At 44.9% G+C, this 19,218-nt stretch overlaps 1 protein-coding gene across 1 annotated transcript in view; it reads left to right on the plus strand.

The window, feature by feature from the left end:
- Positions 1–19,218, plus strand: part of MTHFD1L (methylenetetrahydrofolate dehydrogenase (NADP+ dependent) 1 like) — a 183,848-nt gene that overhangs the window by 76,105 nt on the left and 88,525 nt on the right. Inside the window, exons 18-20 of the mRNA XM_084777825.1 lie at positions 3,677–3,817; positions 4,209–4,277; positions 9,806–9,917. Coding sequence (XP_084633951.1) covers positions 3,677–3,817; positions 4,209–4,277; positions 9,806–9,917 — 322 coding nt within the window. The remainder of the gene's footprint in view (positions 1–3,676; positions 3,818–4,208; positions 4,278–9,805; positions 9,918–19,218) is intronic.

Raw genomic sequence — 19,218 nt, forward strand, 5'->3', positions numbered from 1 at the left:
AGGAGACCCATGGTAGAGTCTGAGCAGAGTGTGGACTTTCAGTGGGATAAAGGAGCTGTAGTGCCCAGTGAGAGTTGACGGATACTTCAAGAACTGTGTTAAGATCATAAAAGTAATACCACGGGTATCAACAGCTGTGATGTCAGCCTCAGTACACTAGAGAGAGACTTCTAGCTGGGGAACTATCTAGAATTGGTTTCCAGAGTAAAACAAGGAAACAAAAACAACAACCAAAAAGGTCCAAAAGTCTAATAAGAAACAGAAAGCATATCTGGAAATCCTGAAGGCCCTAGGTTTGATCCCCCAAACACTATCACCCCCAATTATAAAGGTTCTAGCAGGGCATGATGGCGCAAGACTAAAATGCCAGCTCCAGGGAGGCTGAGACAGGAGGATTGTAAGTTTGAGGCCAGCTTTGGCTACCTAGAGAGACCCTATTTCAAAAAAGACCAAATGCCCTGGGGGGATTTGAACCTTGCTTCAGATTTCCAGCAATCCCGTAAGGAAAGTCAGGTGTGGTAGCATGCGCCTGTAACCCCAGCCATGGCGAAGCTGTTCTCACACACACAGAGACAGGCAAGAAGACTCGGCTTTCAGTAGGAGTCTGCAGAGCACTGTACCTCAAAACAGCGTGGGTAGTCTATTCAAAAAACCAATAGGCAGGGAATTCCTCAGTCTGAGAAAAACAACATTTTCGTTTTAAAAGGCAAATGAGGGAACTGAAGAGCAGGGCGGGCTAGAAAAAAAGAAAAGGCTTCTGCCCAGAAACATCAGTCTGAAGTTTCAGAACATGAAGGAATAAAGAAGAAATTATTAAGTGCTGCCACAGAGAAAAGGTCCCGATTACTCACAGAAGAAGAAAAATTCTCATCAACAACACCAAACGCCAGGTGGCCTTGGGGAAATTCATTCCAAGTTCTGAAGAATGACATGGACTCTTCAGCGGAAAGAGAAAAACAAACAGCACTAACTTGGAACACATTAGAGTGAATGAGAACTTAAGAAAACCGGAGATAATCCTCCTGGAACACGGCAGCCATTAACAACAGTCACTCTAGAGGAGAGGGGCTGTTTCTGACATAGTGCAGAGGCTGAAGGAAACAGCAGCTCATTAGATATGCTTAATAATCAAGTTCTTCAATATAAAACAGTGACTCATACAGAAACATTAACACTGGTGGTCACCCGGGACATGTGACAGAGATCATGGTGTCTGACAAAGACAGTTAATATTCAGATATGGCTTGTCCCCAAACTCACCTCTCTTTGCTGCCTGAATCCTGCACCTGCATCCCTTCCTATGGTACCACTTGTCATCCCCTCCTGAAAGCACAGTTTCACCTTCTTTCTTTTTTTTTTCCAAGACAGGGTTTCTCTGTTTAGTCTTGACTGTCCTGGATTCTCTTTGTAGCCCAGGCTGGCCTTGAACTCACAGACATCTGCCTGCCTCTGCTCCCCTGAGTGCTGGGATTACAGGTGTACACCACCACAGCCCAGATCAGTTTCCCCTTCTTTACTCACCCCTGTACTTTATAGTTAGAGCCAACATTTGTCACAGTAAGTAGTTGGTGTCAATAGATTGCTGAACAAATAAGTAGAGCAAATGACAGTTGACAGACATGAAAATTCCACTGTGAAATGGTATCTACAGTGCTACAGAGTAAAACAGTAGTGTGGCAATGGCGCACGCCTGGGATCCTAGCACTTGGGAGGCAGAGGCAGGAGGATCCCTGTAGGTTTGAGGACAGCCTGGCATATATACTACTAGTTTAAATTACTGGGTAGGTAGCTTATATTTAGTATTGCTTTTGGCATTTTTTAAGTATTAAAGGGATGTGGGGTGTGTGTGTGTGTGTGTGTGTGTGTGTGTGTGTGTGTGTGTGTGTGTGTGTGTTCTTGCTATTTAGTGAAGGCTAATCTGGAACTCACTAGGTAGCTCACGATGGCCCCAAATTCATGATCCTCCTGCCTCAGCCTCCCAAGTGCTGGAATTAGAAGCATCCACCATGATGCCAGCTTATAGTTTTAGAAGTAAAACTATTGCAAGTGACGTGCTTGCATACACATTATAAATTCTGCAAGTTGCTTACCACATAGTTCATATTGCAAGAGTATTTCCGGCTCAGGTTACTCACAGAAAATAGTAACATTTTGGTCTTTTTTATATACACACTATTTGCGATGTAATAGCCGTTACAGGAACCTCGATTTCATGCAGTGAAAAATTGCTTAATCTTAGAATGAGCCATATTGAAAATATAATCACTGAATAATAGCTATAGTTAGCTTTCAGGCAATCTTTTTCAGCAAATCAATATCTAATACAATCTCAACCAGGAAGGAGCCAGCAAGCTCCTTCCTTCATTTCCTCATCTGTCAGTGATGGAAATAATAATAAAATGTGTGTGTGTGTGTGTGTGTGTGTGTGTGTGTGTGTGTGTGTGTGTGTGTGTGAGCTCGAACCTGTCTGACTCACACGCCCCCTGGGATCCTGAGAATTAAGGTGGAGCTTAACAAAGTGGCTTCATGGAAGATGGTTCCCCGGTTGCCAGATTGCAGGCAGAAGGAAGTGCACAGTCCTTGCCCGCTCTCCTTTCCTACCGGACTCTATATAACCTGCTGTTGGAGCCAAGAGAAAGGAGACAGTCCTGGGAACTTTTTGAAGAAAGTCAATGCTCTCTGGCTTTCATTGCTGGGAGCCTTAAGATAGGCTAGAGAGCTGGGCTTGGTGGCGCACGCCTTTAATCCCACCGCTCGGGGAGGCAGAGGCAGATGGATTTCTGAATTCGAGGTCAGCCTGGTCTACAAAAGTGAGTCCAGAACAGCCAAGGCTAAACAGAGAAACCATGTCTTGAAAAACAAAGAAACAAAAAGATAGGGTGGAGCCACAGCCTCACGGAGCAGACACAGAATGGCCCCATGCTGTTCTCTAGCTGCTGGGCTGAGATTGAACCCTGAGGAATGGGCCTCATGCACAGGAAGCCCACAAGATGCTCTTTGTCCACTGCTCTTTGCTTATCTACACAGCCTGTGTGTCCAGGAGAGATGAGACTGGACTTAGTTCCTACCTCAACAAAAAGGAGAGAAAGATCAGCAGGGTAGAGGGGAGTATAATGTGACCTCCCTCAGAGATGGGTTGCTATGACTAAGGTAGCCTATAGATCACTGACTAGCTCATTCAGCATGCGCTAACCCCGCCCCCTGGGTATCACAGGCTATTGTGCCCACTGGGCCTCCATCCAGAAGGCATCTTCCTATGTGGTCCCTGCCTTTGTGGCCAGACGTTCTAGTGATAAAGATGCTCAGAAGACAGATAATGACACTAATCCTTTAGGGGATGGGAGGGGACCGAACCCAGGCCTTCATATGTACTGAGCAAGGACTCTGCCACTGAGCTGCACCCCCTGCCCTGCATTAGAACTTAATTGTTAGCCTGAAGCCGACTGCAGTGGCAAGCTGCATGGTACAGTGAGCAGCGCCTTTCGCAGGCCTCACCCAGGGTGACTGGCAAAGCAGACAATGTAGGCGATCCAGAGAGGCAGTGTACTCTGGCAAAGCCACTGTGAACACGAGCCTGTCCACGGGGTGGGGGTGAGAGGTTGGGGATAGCCCCCCCAGTCGTGACTAGTGAAACCTGGCTCCTTGTGAAAGTGCCCGTCCTGCTTTGCTTTCTCAGGCACAGTTTGACATCGCGGTGGCCAGCGAGATCATGGCGGTGCTGGCCTTGACTGACAGCCTCGCCGACATGAAGGGGCGGCTAGGAAGAATGGTGGTGGCCAGTGACAAAGATGGGCAGCCCGTGACAGCGGAGGACTTGGTGAGGATTGCTGGGAGGCCCTGGGGCGCTTGCTGTCCATCAGGAGAATGGAGCGCTCCTCCTTACACTGGCTTAGAGTGGGGATCCTGAGAAGTCCCGCGCACCCCGTAACCTTCCTCACAAGCCTCGCTGCTGCTTAATGCCTTCATTTGTATTAATAGAAGAACATATGAAAGAGACTCCAGAGGCATTGCGCCGTTCTTGCCTGTCTCCGCTCCTGCTTTGCGTTTGCAGCCTGGGGTGGGGAAGGCACGGGCAGATATAACAATCCTGGGAGCATGGTCAGCTTGGGGATGCCCACCTAGAAGCAGGATAGGGGACAAAGGGGGACAAACCAGCCATGACCCTAGGACGTACCCTGCTGACTTATGTGTGCTTGTCTCCTCTGTAGGGCGTGACAGGCGCATTGATGGTTCTGATGAAAGACGCCATCAAACCAAATCTGATGCAGACCCTGGAAGTAAGTAGTTTCCCTTTTACTTGTTTTCAATTTTTATTGACTTTTCTGTATGTATATGTATGTGCACATGTTGGATGGGGGTGCCACATGCACACACACACACACACACACACACACACACATATATATACACATATACACATATACATATATGTGTGTGTGTGTGTGTGTGTGTGTGTGTGTGTGTGTGTGTGTGGAGGTCAGAGGTCAACCTCTGCTATTATCCCTCAGATGATTTCAACCTTAGTTTTTGAGACAGAATCTTTTCTTGGCCTGGAACTTGCTAATAAGGCTAGACTGACTGGCCAGTCAGCTCTAGGGCTTTGCCTGTCTCTGCTTCTCTGGCACTGGGATTACAAGTATGCCAGCATGCCGTGTTTTCTTTCTTTCTTTTTCTTTTCTTTCTTTTTTTTTTTTTTTTTAATAAACTTGAGATCGGGGGTTTCAAACTCAGATCCTTCATGACAAGGGCTTTGCTGACTGAGGCATCTGCCCAGCCCTGATTTGTGTGTGTGTGTGTGTGATTGTTTCTAACATAGCTTTTGCCTTCGTTGGACTGACTGACCATAGGTCGCCAGACAATATGAACATCCCCAGCCAGTGTGAGTCTGACAGAGTGTCAGAGTAGCTTCTTGGTCTTCTGAAAAGTAAATTAATAAAAAGTTAAAAGTGAACTTATCAATTCTTCTTGGCTTTGGTTCAGTTGACTTATGATAGGAACATAGAAAGTAAATAGCTGCCTAATCCATCCACGGGCGGTTCCGCTGTGTTCATGTGACGTTGTATGTTTTAACATTAAGAGAATTAGCATGATAATTATAAATTCTTTTGTAATTAATAAATTATGTTTTTCCCCCCAAGTAATATATGGTAAATCCTAAGAAGTGTTTTCTAAGAATATATATTCAGCTCACTTTTCTGTTGACACTGGTTTTATTTTTAATCTTGTATACAAACACTGAAATTTTGTCTTGGTTTAGTTGCTTTAAAGTGTTTTAATCAAGATATTATATATAGATATATTTATGTACATATGTTTCAGTCTAGTTTCTAAGTTACTAATTATACTTATTTGATTTAGCCATTGTCCAATGCTTAGTATAGTGGCATCGTGCATTGATTTTTAAGGTTATTTTAAGAGATAACTTATTTGACTAATAAGGGCAGACTTTGATTAAGATATTTGCATACATGAACTCTGTCTGTACCTTGATTGTAGACAGTCATTTGGGAAAGGCTTCTGGAATCAGTGACACTGGGAGTCTGCATCCACTGGGAGCCTGAAGGTCTAATGTGTGGGCAGTGTTATAGTTTGGACACACCTATTGCCAGGGTCATAGGAGAGCATGGGGGGTCCCCTGCCTCACTACAGATGGCCATGATGCCAGCGTTCTCGGTCCTAGCCATTCCTGTGAAGGCCTTGGAGGATTCTGGGAAACTTATGGACACCAGGTTCCACCATAGACTAAGAGGAGCAGACATCTGTGGGGAGGGGAAATCCTGGATATTCCAGGCAAGCCTGATCCAGAGAACTTACTGAAGACTTAACACGAGAAAGTAATCGTAAGAGCCCAAAATATTCCCATGGACAAGCCACACATAGTGTTGATGAAGTCACCCAATGCTAGAGCACGCTATATGGTGCCCTTGTGGCCAAGGGCTACATGTATTATTCTAAATTAAAGTTCAGTAACATTAAAAATGCATTCTTTCAGTTGCTTGGCCACATTTCTACTGTTGCATTTATTTATGTTTTAGGGAAAGGGGTACTAGCTACATTTAGATACTTTGCAGCATCACGTGGCCAGAAGCTACCATTCTGGACAGTACAGAGCCGTCTGTAAGCTCTGGTAAGCAACCAGGTAATTGAAGAAATAAACTTAGGAAGCTTCTGGAAAGACCATTAGGGAGACTATTTAGCTAGAGAAGCCAAGATTGCTCCTACATTCCCAAGCATTCTGCGTATGAAATAAAAATCAAGATAAATATACTTAAGTAGAGTTTTGTTGGTTTTTTTTTTTTTAGACAATGTGTTTGGCTCAAAGCACTTTATTTTATAGTATACCCACCATTTAATATGCAACTACCCCCCCCCCCCGTGTTTGAATGTCTGATGACACCATTTTGATCATTAGTCCACTCAGCCTCCAAACTAGGAGTTTCAAAGCAAGACTGTAATCTTTTTTTTAAAAGATTTATTTATTGTATTTATTGCATATGAGTGCTTTATCTGCAGAAGAGAGCATCAGATAACATTATAGATGGTTGTGAGCCACCATGTGGTTGCTGGGAATTGAACTCAGGACCTCTGGAAGAGCAGGCGGTACCCTTAACCACTGCGCCATTTCTCCAGCCCAAGGACTATAATCTTAATAAGGTTCCTTGGCCTTGGGGAATGACACTTGCTTCCCTGGTGGGCCCTGGGAATTTCAGATCAGGAAGAGATTCAGCTCTTGCTCTCCCACTATTTGGTTCCATGATATCTAACTAAAACTACATTTATTCAGAATTATAAAATGCAGGGAGAATAGAGTGTAGAGAGGAGACTGGTGGTGGCCAGGCTGGAGAGAAGTTCCCCATGTGGTTTGTGTTCTGATTAAATGGGAATGACGGGTTTTCCGGGTCTGTCAACTGTGTTAGTGGGTCACAGAAACAAACAAGAATGTGACAGGGTGTGTCCGTGGGCCCAATACAACCTGCTAGCTTCCCGTCACTGTAACGGCTACATGAGATAAACAATGCATAAAGAGGAAAGATTTCTTCTGGCTCCCGGAGTTGGAGTTTTTGGTCTGTGTCGGGGTGCCCTATTGGCTTTGGCGTTGTGTCAGATAGCACTGCCCTGAGACTCTGTTACCAGAGACGATGTCAGAGCCAGCTGCTCCCCTCGCAGCCAGCACATGAAGAGAGTGTGAGCCCAGGGTCCCATAAGCCTCTTTATGGGGGTGCCCCTCCCCCAGGAACAACTTCCTCCCATTAGGCCCCATTCCTTAAGACTTTCACCACCTTCCCTCGCTGCCAAGACTTGAACCCCAGAGACCCTTGAAGAGTAAGCAGATCCGAACTCCAGCAAAACATCCCACATAAGAAGCCAAGCAGGGTTAGACACACCTGTAAGCAAGGCCAGGCCTCCTGTGCTGAGGGAAGGGGATCCCGAGCCAGCTAACCTGGCATGCAGAAAAACAAGAGACCCTGTCTCCGATAAAATGGAAGGCCAGGACCAAAATATGAGGTTGTCCTCTGACCTTCCTATGCTGGATGTGTCTGCTTGCAGTTGCAGACAGAGAGAGAGAGAGAGGGGGTGGGGGGGACAGAGAGAGAGAGAGAGAGAGAAAGGGAGGGAGGGAGGGAGGGAGGGAGGGAGGGAGGGGGGGGGGAGAGAGAGAGAGAGAGAGAGAGAGAGAGAGAGAGAGACTTTTAAAAAGGGAAATAAAAATTTAAATCACAAAACATTTTTGCAGATAGACAAGTCATACAACCTAGTAAGGAAAGGAAAGCTCCATGGAAGGTGAAACTACTTTCCTTTTTTTTAAAATCATAAACTACAATCTTTCTTTTTTTAAAAAATTTATTTATTTTTATTTTATATGCATTGGTGTTATGCATGCATGCATGTATGTATGTATGAGGGTGTCAGATCTTGGAGTTACAGACAGTTGCGAGCTGCCATGTGGGTGCTGGGAATTGAACCTGGGTTCTTTGGAAGAGCAGTCAGTGCTCTTAACCACTGAGCCATCTCTCCAGCCCCATCCTTTCCTTTTTTTTTTTTTTTATAATGGAAGATTTGCTTTAGATTAAACTGGAATGGTTATTTTGGAACTGTGGAGTGGATGCATGTCACCTGTGTCCCCTGGAGATCAGAACCTGGTACCTCTCTGACAGATGGCAGCAATGAGGGTTGTAGTCTGTTGAAGAGACGAGCCAGCTGTCATTCAGGGATGGAGTCTGTGACTTTGTCCTCATTACAGTTCTCTGGGGCAGCAGCATGCCCCAGGCGGCAGGGCTGGAAGACGATGCAAGCTTCAGTCTTTTAAATTTTTTTTTCTTAGAGCACTTGAAAGGTTTGTGTAGAGAGCAGAGAGGCCATTGCAGGTGTTTAGGGAGGCAGGATGCAGATATTAGCCATGTGTACATGTAAAACAAGCATACATGTTGGAATTTATAATCCTCATAGTTTTCACATCACTTTGACTGTCTCAGGACCCATGTTATTCTGTCTCCAAAGGCCTTTGGGGGAAAAGCTAAACTTCAGACACACATGGTGGCTTTGAGAAGCTGTTTCAGTCTCAAGACAGTTTCTTCCGCTGTCTTCCTGCTTTTGTTCAGCTTCCTCATCTTTGAGCCATGTTCAGCTAATAGCTCATCATAGTTCATGGGAATTTTCCACGCTTCCTAGCCACCCTACCCCCACCCCACATCACCGCCTGCTTTCTGCCGTGTCAGCAAAGGGGCAGCCTGTATTTTCACAGGTGGAGCCAAGCCTTTATCTGAGCAGGCCCCTAAAAACCTGGCTGGGCAAGGAAAAAAAGCCTGACTATTTTAATGAGAAAATTATTTTCAGATGGAACTAAAGCCTGTTGTCATCAATAAAAGACAATTTTAAAAACACTATAAAAATGACTATATTGACAAGGTTGGTTTAAAGACTTTGAGTGCCTGGAATGTTTAATTAGTCCCTTATATTGGTTTTGTTTTATTTGTAATTGTGCTGATTGGTTTTATGTCAACTTGACAGAAGATAGATTTTATATTGAAAGAGGGAACCATGCCCGCACCAGATTAGCCTGAGGGCAAGCCAATGGTTGATGTGCAAGGGGCCAGCTCACTGTGTGCAGTACCATCCCTGGGCTGGTGGTCCAAGGTTGTAGAAGAAAGCAGGCTGAGAAAGCCATGAGGAATATGGCCTCTGCATCACTTTCAGCCTCCAGGCTCCTGCCCTGACTTCCCTTGGTGACAGAGTGTAACCTGACAGTTACAAGCTAAAATAACCCTTTTCCTCTCTAGGTTGCTTCTGGTCATGGTGCTTTATCATAGTAATTAAAAACCCTAACTAGGACTGACATTAGTAAGAACCACTCATAAACAAAGTATAGTATACATGCATGTTAAAATGTCATAAAGAAACCTACTATTTTTATATGCTTTCCTTTTAAAAAATTAATAGTATATTTAAGTTGGGTAAGGTGGTGCTTGGCTGTGGGCCCAGTATTTAATAAGTAGAGACCATAGGATCAGGAGTTCAAAGTCATCCTTGACCATAGAGCAAGTCTGGGGCCACCCTGGCCTATTATAGCATCCTGTCTAAACAACCCCAGTAAATTGTTTCTATCATTTTACACATTTTAACCTATGGTGGTTTTTATCTTTGCCTTTGTTATCTTAATAATTGCCAGATCTGACCTATAATATAGGCCATTTTTTAAAAGATTTAAACACCCAGCACTCTGGCATCTCGGTCCCCAAGTTAAGCTTGGTTCCCATTCTCCCATTCATTCCCTTTGGGGTTCTAATCTATTCTTGTTTTTCTGCAGGGGACACCTGTGTTTGTACATGCTGGCCCCTTTGCTAACATCGCCCATGGCAACTCTTCCGTGTTGGCTGATAAAATTGCACTGAAACTGGTCGGCGAAGAAGGGTTTGTAGGTAAGTGGCTTTTTTGTTTGAAGTTTAGTGACTGTAGAATATTGATGATACTGGAAAGACAGTAACCAGCACAATTATATAGCAGTTGAGCCATTGATTCTGCAGTCAAGCACATGTGCCTTTAAAAGCTCTACCTGCCAACTGAGTGGCCTTGGACATATTTTTAAGTAGCACTGAAACTTGTTTTCTTATCTGCAAATTGCAGATTATCTGAAATTATTTTAATTAGTCATCCAGTGGCTATATGTTCATGACCTACCACATTCAAAGCTCAGAACTGGGGATCTAGTGGTTAACAGAGCAGCTCAAACAACAGGCCTTGTGGAATTGTCCTGTCAATGATGTACACACAGGAGATTGTGCTCCTTGACTGAGCTATTAGCGGTCATCCTAATACTAATACATTAAAAATCAATTGTTTTTCTTTCTGGAATCCGGGTGTGTTTTTGTGACCTGATAGAAGGAAAATTCCCAGCCAGTGGTTTCGGATTTTATTTGGTAGATTCATTAACTGTCTGGTTCTTTCAGGAAGGGCTACCTGCCGTAGAGTTTGCCTTGTGGTTACTTGCCATAATCTTAGGCCATAATGGTAAAGTTAAGAAGAAGTGAGAAAAACAAGGATTGTGTTTTAGTAGAAAAAGTCTGCTGGGCAAAAGAACTTGATTTAGACACACCTTCAAGCCGTGACATCGCAAGGTTCATTCGGGGTTATCAAGGCTGATTTCAGAATCCTCTGTACATGCAAAGTCAGGATCAAATGGGGATTTATGTAATTCCATCCTTCAGAGGTCTAGGTAATGCGGCAGCCGTGGACTTTACGGCACCAAGTCCACAGCAGGAGTGGCTAGGCGCTCTGTCTAAGTGGATTTGCTCGGTTGAGCCCCAGGTAGAGATATAGCTAATGGCCGAGGAGGCTGGGGAAAGGCAGATACTGAATAGACAGATGGGCACTTAAGTGAAAAGCTTCTGATGTATCGACTGTGGATGAAAGGGCTTCTAAAGTAAAGCTCTCCGTTTTATGCTGACAGGGCTCTCTCTGCCTTACGTCGTCATCAAGCGGGTATTTGCACACTATGCATCATCTTGACAAAATAGCTTTAAAGATACATGTTGACGGTTGTCTGTGAAGCATGCTAACGCTCCTGTAGCCTGGACAAGACATTAGACCCTGGCGTTGTTCCCTGAAAACCTGCTCATTGCGGAAATGTGACTGAGACGAGGAGCCGGGTATGGAGGGGTGGTACTGATCCCAGGTTAGAACTCGTGGGGTAGGAGCCTCGCTTTGGTGCTGTGAAGGAAGAACTTTCCTGGGGCCCAGTTTCCTCCTTGGTAACAGCAGAAACCCCCTTTGCTATAATATTCGATGACATCCAAGGAAAATTGATTTGTAAAACACAGGAAACTAATAATTAAGGTTGTGGCGCACACCTTTAATCCCAGCACTCAGGAGGCAGTTGCGGGCGGATCTCTGTGGGTTCAAGGCCAGCCTGGTCTACAGAGTGAGTCTAGGAGAGCCAAGGCTACACAGAGAAACCCTGTCTCATTTAAAAAAAAAAAAACAACCCCAAAAGCAGAGAACTATGCAAGTGTCAATCATGCTAGTAGTTACTCTGTGTCCCCTTGTAATCTGAGGGTGACCATCTTGTGCTTTGGGAGGGTCAGAACACTTTTAAAGTCATGTTAACCCGCTGAGACTCAAAATTCCTTGGCTGTAAAGCGGGGCCCTTTAAAATATGCACTATAATTGTGAGTGTTCATGGTGAGGGGTGGGCCGTCCATGGCACATGTGTGCAGGTCAAAGGACAAGCCTGCGGAACTGGTTCTCTTTCCACTTTAACGTGGGTCCTAGGGATTCAGGCTCAGGTCCCCAGGCCGGCTCAGCAAGCACGTTTACCCACTCCACCATCTCACCAAGGCCAAATAAGGGTTTATTTTTTTTTTAAATACATTTTTATTAATTTATACATATTACATCTCAGTTGTTAGCCCATCCCATGTATCCTCCCACTCCTCCCTTCCTCCCACTTCCCCCCTACTCCCCTCCCCTCCCCTAAGTCTGTGTCTGAGGGGGACCTCCTCCCCCTGAATATGCTCATACGGTATCAAGTCTCTCCTTGGTGACCTATTATCTTTCCTCTGAGTGCCACCAGGCATCTCCGTCCAAGGGACATGTTCAAATATGGGGCACCAGAGTTTGTGTGAAAGTTAGATCTCCTTCTCCACTCAACAGTGGAGAATGTCCATCGGCTAGTCCGGGTAGGGGTTCAAGGTTTTTACTGCCTATTTTTTCCTTGGCTGTTGCCACAGTTTGCGGAGGGCCCCAGGGCCCAGACTCGCCTGTAGTTTTCCAGGACCCACTGGGTCCTTCCATTTCCTCTTTCTCCCAGGCTTCTCACACCTAAAGTTTCAATAGGATGTCCTCCCCTCTTACCCACTATTCTGGTAGGTACAGTTTTTCATGGGGACGTACACCTTGGACTAGTGTCTCGATATAAGTGAGTATATACCATTTAGCTCTTTTTGCTTCTGTGTGAACTCACTCATTATGACAATTTCTAGTTCAATCCATTTGTCCACAAATTTTGGAAATTCCTTGTTTTTAATAGCTGAGTAGTATTCCATAGTGTAAATGTACCACAGTTTCTTTATCCATTCTTCTATAGAGGGACACGTAGGTTGTTTCCAAGTTCTGGCTATTATGAATAAGGCAGCTATGAACATGGTTGAGCATATGTCCCTGTTGTGTAGTAGTACATCCTCTGGGTATATTCCAAGGAGTGGAATAGCTGGGTCTTGAGGAAGCCCTATTCCCATTTTTCTGAGAAAGCACCAGATAGCTTTCCAAAGTGGTTGTACTAGTTTGCATTCCCACCAGCAATGCAGGAGTGTTCCTCTTTCTCCACACCCTCGCCAGCATGAGGTGTCAGAGACCCAAAAAGAAAATCTTCCCATCAAATAAGGGTTTAAGAGGGCTTTCCTAATGGATTTTAAAAGAGGGTGTGTGGCACTGTGCCTGTCAAGTTCTGGCCTGACAACCTACTAATCCTTAGCCAGTCCTCACTGTGACTCTTCCTCCATTATTGACATATGGCTAGTGAAGGTTCAAGTCCTTTTTGAAATTGAGTTTATTTGGGAGCGATAATGATTTTCATTTTAATTGCTGTATAACACACAGCACTTAGAGCAATGGTTCTCAACCTGTGGGTCGCGACCCTTTTGGGGGGACGGGGGGGGGGGTCAAATGACCCTTTCACAGGGGTCAAGTATCAGATATTTACCTTATGAATGATAATAGTAGCAAAGTTATAGTCATGACATAACAGTGAAATAATGTTATGGTTGGGGGTGGGGGGGGGGGGCGTCACCGCCACATGAGAAGCTGTATTAAAGGGTGGCAGCATCAGGAAGGGTGAGGACCTCTGGGTTAGAGTCTGCCATTCTCAGCTGTACAGCGGGAGAGTGTAGTCAATTCCTGTACCACGGATCTCCAGAACTCTTTATCCGCTTCTAATTTACAGACGACACACTTCTACTCTCTAGTAAATCAGGGTATGGAAGTAGGAAGGGGTGGGGTGGGGTGGGGTCGGGGGGGTCGGGTGGGGAGGCAAACCAGTAGAGTATGGGGTGTACTGGGTGAGCCGGGTGCTATACTGAATAACAGGGAACCTGGGGAGACAGGCACATCTCTTGGATGGCATCTTCTTAGCTTACTGCCACTTGATATCACTTCCAGTTCTGCTCCAATATCCAGGCAAGGCGTCCTTTTGTCTTGTCTACCCGGAATAATTATTCTAAGATAATGGAATCGACGGTCCACTTAGCCTTACAACGGGGCGTGTTTATTTAATTAGCTGCATGAGTTTGTTAGATGAGAGCAAAGTGCTTCGTGAGAATTTTAGAGAAAGTGCTGCTGCGGCGACTGTAATGGCCCCGTCTCGCGAGCCGGGGGTCCCCGTGGGAGTCCACTCACCCTCCTTGCACTGCTGAGAGGCAAGGCTCTCTTTGGAATCAAACCCAAGTCAAGGGTTATTTTTACAAAAAGGAAAGAAAGAATAACACCGACTTTTCTATTTTCTACTCATTTAATTGTCTTTGACCCCCAGTTTCCAGGTGAGGACCCCACCTCTCCTTGAGAGTGTGGACCTGGAATTGTACATGCTTATAGCCAAGGGTCCTTATAGCCAATAGTCACAGGCACAGGAGCCCATGGATAGACTTTGTGGGTCTGCTGCCCACTCCTGCACTTAAATGCTGATAGAAAGGTCTAGATGTGTTGGCATAGGCCTGTAGCATTGGGACGCTCAAGCAGAGGGGTTGTGAGAGTTTGAAACCACACTCGTCTCAGTGAGTCAGCCATCCTCCTCGTAAATCAATGACTACATCAATATAATTGTGATGTGATACTGTGCCAGTAAATTCTAATGTGTGCAGTAGTGATAGTGTTTGCATCATCCCAACACACCCCCACCCCCACCCCAGTATTAGCCCACTCTCTATTACTATAATGCAGTGCCACAGACGAGTGTTTTAAAGAAAAGAAATCCGCTTTGACTTTCGTTCTTAGCCAGGGTTGAGGGCCTATATCTCCTGATGCTCTTCTGGCTGGCTGGCAGAGTTGTGAGGCAACAAAAGGTATTGCACAGCAAGAGATTGTGTGTGTGTGTGTGTGTGTGTGTGTGTGTGTGTGTGTGTGTGTGTACATACATGGATGGCGTGTGTACATGTATGCATGCATGAGTGTGGGGTATGGGTGTGATTGTGTGTGTGTTTGTATGTGCATCCATGCATGGGTGTGGGGTGTGTGTTTATATGTGCATGCATTCATGGGTGGGTAGGTGTATGTGCATACCTGGATGTGAATGTGTATGTGCATGCATGGGTGTGGGGTGTATGAGTGTATACGTGTATGCTTGGGTGTCATATGTGTGCTTGTATGTTATGCAGTCATGGGCGTATGTGTATGTATGCATGGGTATGGGGTATGTCAGTGTATATACATGTATGCATAGATGTGGTATATGTGTGTGTGTGAGCATGTATTCTGGCTGATTTCTTTTTATTTATTTTTTAAATTTTGTTTTGTTTCTTTTTTTGTTTGTATTGTCTATTGTTTGGGGGGGCTGTTTTATGAACATGTGGGTAGAGGTCACATAGTCCAGAAGAGGACATCGCATTCCCTGAATAACAGAGGGCTGTGACCACAGATGATAGTGGTACTGGGAACCGAACTCATTTCCTCAACCAGAGCAGCTCATGTTCTTACCTGCTGAGCCTTGCCATCCCAGGAGAGACGCTTGTGAGACAGAGCCTCCCGCAGCGGCTTTACTTGGCTGGACTTCACTGTGTACACTAGGCTGGCAGAGCTTCTCCTCGCTCTGCTTTCTGAGTTCTGAACCCCAGCGCTTGGGTCAGGCTCCGTCTTCTCCTGCTTCACAGTGTTTAGTGAATTCCAGTGAGGATGGGGGGAGGAAAACCATATTCTGATACAGCAGCCTCCTACCTTGGAATGTCCTTCTTGATAGACTGCTGAGTAAAGGTGACCTTGGGTACCACTGACTTGAGTTACCTGACACTTGTCTTTGCCCCATGTCCTTGTAAATCTTCCCTCTTGAGTTCCAGAGGAATCTAGTAAGTCGTTACACCCAGCTACTGGCTTATTCTCGCCATCTGTTTTTATGGCAATGAAATGTTAAATACTCCATCATTTACGTAGAGGAAAGTCAAACCAAACTAAACATTCCTATAATGTCATCCACCCTTTTTAAAAAAAAAAAATATGAGTTGAAGTCATGTCCAGCTCCTGAGCTTGGAGGTTCCTGGAGCTCACCCTGTTGACATATAAAACTCTTCTCTCGGGCCGGGCTTCACTCTATTAGGAAGTTCATTTCTGTGGCTTGAGTAACCCTACACATAATCACATCAGGGCTAAGAACTGGATTATTAGCAATGTGGCGGGAGGAGATGTGCAGACGCAGGCACCTGCTGAGTCCAGGGATCAGACGTTAGACCTTGTGCTCAGAAGAGCAGCATTGCGGGAGTGTTGGTTCATGGTGTCCCTGGATGCCTGAGGACCAGAGATTGGCACCAACTCCTGTTCCCCCGCTTCCCAGGGCAGGCCTCTCTACCACACATGCTTTCTCATACACATTAAACCTCGTTTTTGGTTTGGCCTTGGCTTTTAACAGGTAGTCTTCAGATAACAACAACAACAACAACAACAACAACAATAATAATAATAATAATAATAATAATAATAATAATAATAATATAAGGGAAGCTCAGTGGTAGAGTGCTTCCACAGCATGGTCAAGGCCTTGGGTTCAATCCCCAGCACAAATACCGTATTTTCCAGTGTATGAGATGACCTCTAACTTTAACTTTTCCCGTTAAAATATAGAGTTTGCTACCCAAGTCTGCTACACAAGGTGTGTGTTGGAAGCAGGGTAGTCCTATATGGCAAGTATATTCCAAACTCTATATTTTAACTGGCAAAGTTTAAGTTGGGGGTCATCTTATACACCAGAAAATATGAGAAATAATACAAGCTGGAGAAATTAAGAACACCTGCTGTTCTTGCAGAGGGCCTGAGTTCAAATCCCAGCACCCACATGACAACTCACAACTATCTGTAACTCCAGTTTCAAAGGGTCTGATGCCCTCTCTGGCTGGAAAGATGGCTCAGTGGTTAAGAACATAGGCTGCTGTAACAGAGGACCTGGGGTCAGTTCCCAGCACCCACATGGCAGTTTAAAACTGTCTGTTACTCTAGTATTAGGGAATCCAATGGCCTTTTCTGGTTTCTGGGGTACCAGGCATGCATCTGATGCACAGACAAATACACGCAGACATAATACCTATACGCATAAAATTAAATAATAATTAATAATAGGTTTGTTCTTTTTGGCTTTTTTTTTTCTTTTATGTGATGCATCTCAAGGTGAGATGGCACTGCCCTGTCATCCCAGCAAACCTTGGACAAGGAGAGAGGGGAGAGAAAGCATCTCGATAGTCTTCTGAGTTCTCTGTAAATATTAAAAATTACGTTTATTTATTTATATGTGTAGGGGTGGAAGGGGTGGTGCTTATAAATCACAGGGGCAGTTTCTGGCATGGATGAATCTTTGCTGAGAGCAACACGGGTTTACTTTCCATCCTGAGAGCCTCCTGTGTGCCAGGCACTGGCCGAGCTCTGCAGCTGGGAACTCACTGGCTCGTGATGGAGTCACAGCCCTGGCCACAACTTCCACATGAGAAGTCTGAGCGCCAGAGCAAAGGAGCTTGTTCAAGGGGACAAGCTGGGGGCTGAAAGAGCAGCAATTTGAACCCAGTCCTTATCCTCCTGTCACTTACTGCCTGTAAATATATATACTGTGGTTCCATACCATTATCCTCCACCGTACAACAGGACTAATGTTTGTTGAATGAAAAACTAAAGGTACACATCAGTTATATGAACAACTTCTCCAGTGGCAGGTGTGTCTGGATGGCCACTAGATTTTTTTTTTTTAATGGTGAAAGTAAACATATTAGCCACTCAGTTTATTGAAGCAGCAAATAAGTCACTTAAAAGCAACTCAATGAAGCCTGCCTACAGTGACATGTGACTGCAAGTCCCAGCTACTCAGGAGGCTGGGACATAAGGATCACTTGAGTTCAGGAGTTCAAGGCTGGCCTGGGAATAGAGTGAGCGTCCCAAAGACTCCCATCTCAAAACAAAACAAAAGGGAGGGACTGGAGATACAACTCAGTTAATAACGGGGCTTATTTAACATGCAGAACTCCATGAGTGGAAGCCTGGGACCTTATGAAAACTAGACATAGCAGTACCCACCTGTGATCACGTGATCAGGAAGTGGACGCAGGGGGATCCGAGGTTCAGCATCGGCCTCAGTTATATTGTGGTTCCTAGGATGGCCTGATCTATTTGAGATCCCCCGTCACCAAAAAAAAAAAAAAAAGAGAGAGAGAGAGAATAGTTGGGGCCTGGAGAGATGGCTCAGTGGTTAAGAGTGCCTGCTGCTCTTCCAGGGGACCCAAGTTGAGTTCCTAGCACCCGTGTCACATGACTGACACCTAACTCCTGCTCCACAAGATCCAACACTCTTTTTTGGCCTCTACGACAGGCACATGTACACACATGGTCAACACTTCACAGACACACAAAACTCGAGAATGAAAGAATGAAAAAAATAATCTTTTCAAGAGAATTTTTAAAAAGTAAAATGGTTGCGAAGGCATTTTGGACTGGAAGGAATGCTCAACCTGACCTTGACCGATTCGTTTATGCCCGACACGAATGCAAATGTGTTTAAAATGAGCTCTGCAGCTCGTTCCTGTTTGTGATTTATGTTTATTCAGAACAGTGTGCTTGGAACATCGTTCTGCTTATCATCATAAAATGTGGAGTCCAAATAAGACCCTTGTCAAAACATCATGATGCAGAGATTAGTGCTGTGACAGTTGACATAAGATGACTTTAAAAAGCGGTCCTGAGGTTAAGCTGGAGTTTTGTAACTCATGATTCCGTGGGGCCTTCTAAGGGATTTTCTCTGATGTCCATTGCACAATACGTTTTCAGATTACGTTATATGCCTGCTATCCTGGCCCATCTGGGCCAAGAACAGCTAGCCTCAGGGTGTTGGACAGGAGCCAAATTGCCTTTTATAGTTTCAAAAATTGCAATTATGTGAGGTTGTTTTCTACATTTTTTTTAAGCAGCATTTGGTGTAATTACAATATGGTACTGTTCCTATACAGCCTCATAATTTTGAACAAGGAATGCTGGGAAACTGGTAATTCCCGGAGGACTATAATTTAGTGTATCTTATCCAGGACTTCTTTGCATCTTTAGGGGAGGGCGTTCTGAGATTGCTAGTGCTTTCTAAAAGCTGCAGGCCCCCAGTCACCTGTAACTATAACTGTTCTCATCACTTCACTATTGATGTTTCAGTTACAAAGTCTGTCGCTGAAAAATCCACATAAGGGTTCACGGTCCTGCGGGCTGCTTGTCTAGCTCACAGCAAAGGAAAGTTTCAAACGCTAGAAACAAAAGAGGTGTCGGAAGGAAATGACAAAGACAGACCTCCAGCAATAGAAAGAGTTAAACAAAATCATCGAAAGCAGAAGACTAGCGACCAGCGTCACAAAAGATAGCATCCCTGTCGGGCGCACCTGGTCAACCTGAGCAGGTTGTCCGTAACCACTGCTATTACCCACCTTACTCTGGAGGCCGAGCCTGTGGGATAAAGAAAGAACAGTGGAATAAGCATAGATAACGTTTCTATTATTTATATATGCTCAT

This window comes from Acomys minous, assembly GCF_964271855.1.
Source record: "Acomys minous genome assembly, chromosome: 3".
NCBI lineage: Eukaryota > Metazoa > Chordata > Mammalia > Rodentia > Muridae > Acomys > Acomys minous.